This window comes from Aspergillus thermomutatus, assembly GCF_002237265.1.
Source record: "Aspergillus thermomutatus strain HMR AF 39 chromosome Unknown NODE_240, whole genome shotgun sequence".
Classification (NCBI taxonomy): domain Eukaryota; kingdom Fungi; phylum Ascomycota; class Eurotiomycetes; order Eurotiales; family Aspergillaceae; genus Aspergillus; species Aspergillus thermomutatus.
Window position 1 is genome coordinate 41417 of NW_020798290.1, and position 3359 is coordinate 44775.

At 45.8% G+C, this 3359-nt stretch overlaps 1 protein-coding gene across 1 annotated transcript; it reads right to left on the reverse strand.

Annotated features, from left to right (window-relative positions):
• Positions 1-1098: 1098 nt before the first annotated feature.
• On the reverse strand, positions 1099-2287 carry CDV56_105174 (C2H2-type zinc finger protein; the record flags this gene model as incomplete). The annotated part of the gene is made up of 3 exons (XM_026758793.1): positions 1099-1217; positions 1273-1757; positions 1827-2287. 3 exons carry the CDS (start codon positions 2285-2287, stop codon positions 1099-1101), a joined length of 1065 nt encoding a protein of 354 aa, XP_026611251.1.
• Between the last annotated feature and the right edge of the window lie 1072 nt (positions 2288-3359).

A 3359-nucleotide genomic window follows, 5' to 3' on the forward strand; every position in this document is an offset into this window, starting at 1 on the left:
GTAATCGGTGATGCGCATCCAGATCTTATCATTGGATGTTTCAAAGCCACCGCGTGCCTGACATCCACTGTTTGATTACTCATTGCCACTGGGAGTGTTGCACTCGTTTGATCTCTCATACTTGCGATTGTGTACACGGTGAGACAGGCTATATACATAAAACAGCAAAGGGTTCCACACTTCAATCTTGATACACTTGTAATTCCAGGATGCGTATATTAGGCAATAGGTGTAGGTAGTAGTGGTATAGTACGTAGGTAGCGACCGTAAATGACACTGGATGATGTCCATGCTGTAACAAACTCCACTCAAAAATGATGACTCCAGACATTGAAAGCACACGAAAGCCACTGCCTGCATTCCGTTTCTAAAATGCTCCGCCCAATTGCAACGGGTATCAGCCCAAGTCTTTCCTCCAGTGAGGGAACTGTCGACGTATCGACGCAAAACAAGTAATTGGAGCGGAAACAGAATAATATGAAAAAGAGATGAAACGAATTGAGTAAGGACCAATGCCTCTAAATGGAAAGAAGCCGAGGGCGGAGAAGAGAAGAAAACAAAGGCCTGCTACGACAATTTCCCGGACACAGTTGCACGCCACGGAAACGCAGAAAGACAGGGCACCCCTCATAATACGAGGGTCAAGAGAAGAAGTGGGAAAGACGAGGAAAAAGAAAAAAAAAACAACAAACAAATCCCTGGTCTAGCGAGAGAATAGAATGGAAATAAAAACAAAATGAGCATCAACCAGGAAAACAACCGGTACCTCTATGATCATGACGTGGGAATATAGTGGTCATCAATGTGTAAAATCCCAAGAGTCCCTGTACCGTGTCCTGCCCATCCATGATCCAACGCAATGAAAATAAGAATAAGGGGTATCAATTCTCCGACCTAGCAGAGATCAGAAGAAAAAGAAAAAAGAAAAAGAAAAAGAGTAATCAAAGCAGCGAGAGATGATGTGTTGTACAAGGGATCAGAGGTGGTTTGGACGTCGCACAGCGCGATAGCCCCAATCACTCAATGCTTCTGGCATCCGTCAAAGATATAGAGGAAGAAGGCATCAGATTTCGGGTGCAGAGTAGAGAACGGGGCTTTCTACTCGTCCTCGCCACCCGATACGTTTTCTTTTTCGCCCTTGTGAACCTTCTTGTGTCGACGGAGATTCGAAACAACAGAAAAGTGCCTTCCGCAACCTTCAACGTCACATGCAAACGCTAGTTTCCAAGTCAGTATCGAAAGCTTCAACGAGGAACTTAACGAAGTACTTACGTTTCTCCCCAGTGTGGCTGTACATGTGCGTTTGCAGCGACGACGGGCGCGTGAACCGCTTATCGCACACCTTGCATTTGTGCTTCTTCTGTGTGTTGGATGGCATCTTCGAGCTGAATTGACTCATCATAGACTGTGGGCCGGGAGGAGCACTTCCAGACAACAGGTTCGACGGGCGAGGTAGTGTTCGTGACAGGTGCCCATTCTCGTAAGATTCAGATGTTGTGGAACTGTAATCCGTGACAGACGACTCAACCGACGCAACCGACGCACTGTAGTAGGGGTAATTTGCCCCGGAGGAGATGGACGACCCGGACGAATGGGTCGAAGGAAATCCGTACGAGTCCCCCGAGGCCCTGGAACGAGGACCATAGATGTTGCGAGGCGTCAAATCCTGGCTGAGCGCGACCATTCCACGACTGGCATCAAGAGCATCACCATATGTAGGGCCCGACGGAGGCTGTGAATGACTAGCACGAGGATCGCTGGAACGGAAGGAACTTGTTAGCGGCTACTGCTTTATATGATGTCGAGGAAAAAAGTTGCGGCCTTACACATGTGAAACCCGGCGGCTGTCCGGGTGTGGGTGAGCGAGAGGTGGAGCGTAGCTGATCGGTGCGTATGTCGCAGGAGTGAAACTGCTCATCGATGACGCTGTAGTATAGGTAGGCGTTTGTTCGAAGGTCGTGCGAGGCATATCATGCTGGAGACCTATCACCTCCGCTCCGGAGTAGTTCGTGGGTGTTGTCGAGTAGCTGCTGCTTGTGACCATCGAGGGTGCGGAGACAGGAATGCTCGAGTATGGCATGGACAAGGCAGGTCTGCTCACTTCCTCTGGCTTGGTATGATTGATACCCATGGAAGTTGCGTACACTGGAGGAGTTGAGTGGGAAGAGGTATGCGCAGATGCCCAAGGATCGGTGAAATGGGGAGGTGCGTGATGTGGTACATTATGTGAGTAGACACTGTCGAAACCCATCCCGCCATACTGGCGGTTCTGGTTCTCTATGACCATCGTCATGGAGGCTAGGTGTAGTGTTCCTGTGTATAATTCAAATGTGTCGCAAGAGACAAGAATCCTCTAACAGCCCCGGAACAAGCGGGCTGAGTCAACAGGGAAGTGAGGAGCAGCAGACAAGTTGTAGATCCGCAGTGGAATTCGAGATGCGGGACAACAGGATGGCGCCGAAGAAACGTACGCCAGGAGTACCACGTTGAAGCGTGTGGAAGAACTGTATATAGCGGGAAAGGACTATGAGAATGAGAGCTGATGGACGATCAACTGAGCTTTGAATTTGATCTGGCGCACGGTAGGTAGTTGAATGAGGAGAAGATGCGCAGGCGTCGGGAGATTTTCTTCTGCACAGCAAGACAAAAACAATGACCAGAAGGGTGATAATCTGCGTTTTGTGCCCGGTGCGACAGCAAGAAATCTGAGGAGGAAGAATGAAATAGTAGGCCCTTGAACCCGACAGATAGGAAGAAGGAAAGACAGTCTGGGGAAGGACCCGAAGGGGATCGGCGAAGCTTATGAACAAACACAGAAACTCAGCATGAGTAGTGATGGACCGCAGGGACAAAGGCAAGCCCTGGCGTTGCCGTGTTTGGTGCTGGACTAGTGCCACTGACGACGTCCCGTCGGAGACGGTTGCAGATCGTTACTTTGGGCCGCTTAGGCTTCGAAACGGCGCCAGTGTTGACAAAATAAAAAATAAAATAATAAATAGTATTCAGCAAAAGTAAATTACAAAGCTCCAAAAATGAATTCTAATTGCTTAGTGGGAAATGCTGAATCTCCAAATGGGAACCAGTTCCTTGGGTGACCCTCAACTTCGATTTCCTTTTCCTTTTCCCTTTTTCTTTTTATTTATTTTTATTTCATCTTAATTTTTTTTTTTTTTTTTTTTTTTTTTTTTTTTTTTTTTTTTTTTTTTTTTTTTTTTTTTTTTTTTTTTTTTTTTTTTTTTTTTTAAATTTTTTTTAATACAACTCAAATTTTTTTTATTATTTATTTTAAATACTTTTTTTTTTTTTTTATTTTTTTTTTTTTTTTTTTTCTTTTTTCTTTTTTTTTTTTTTTTTTTTTT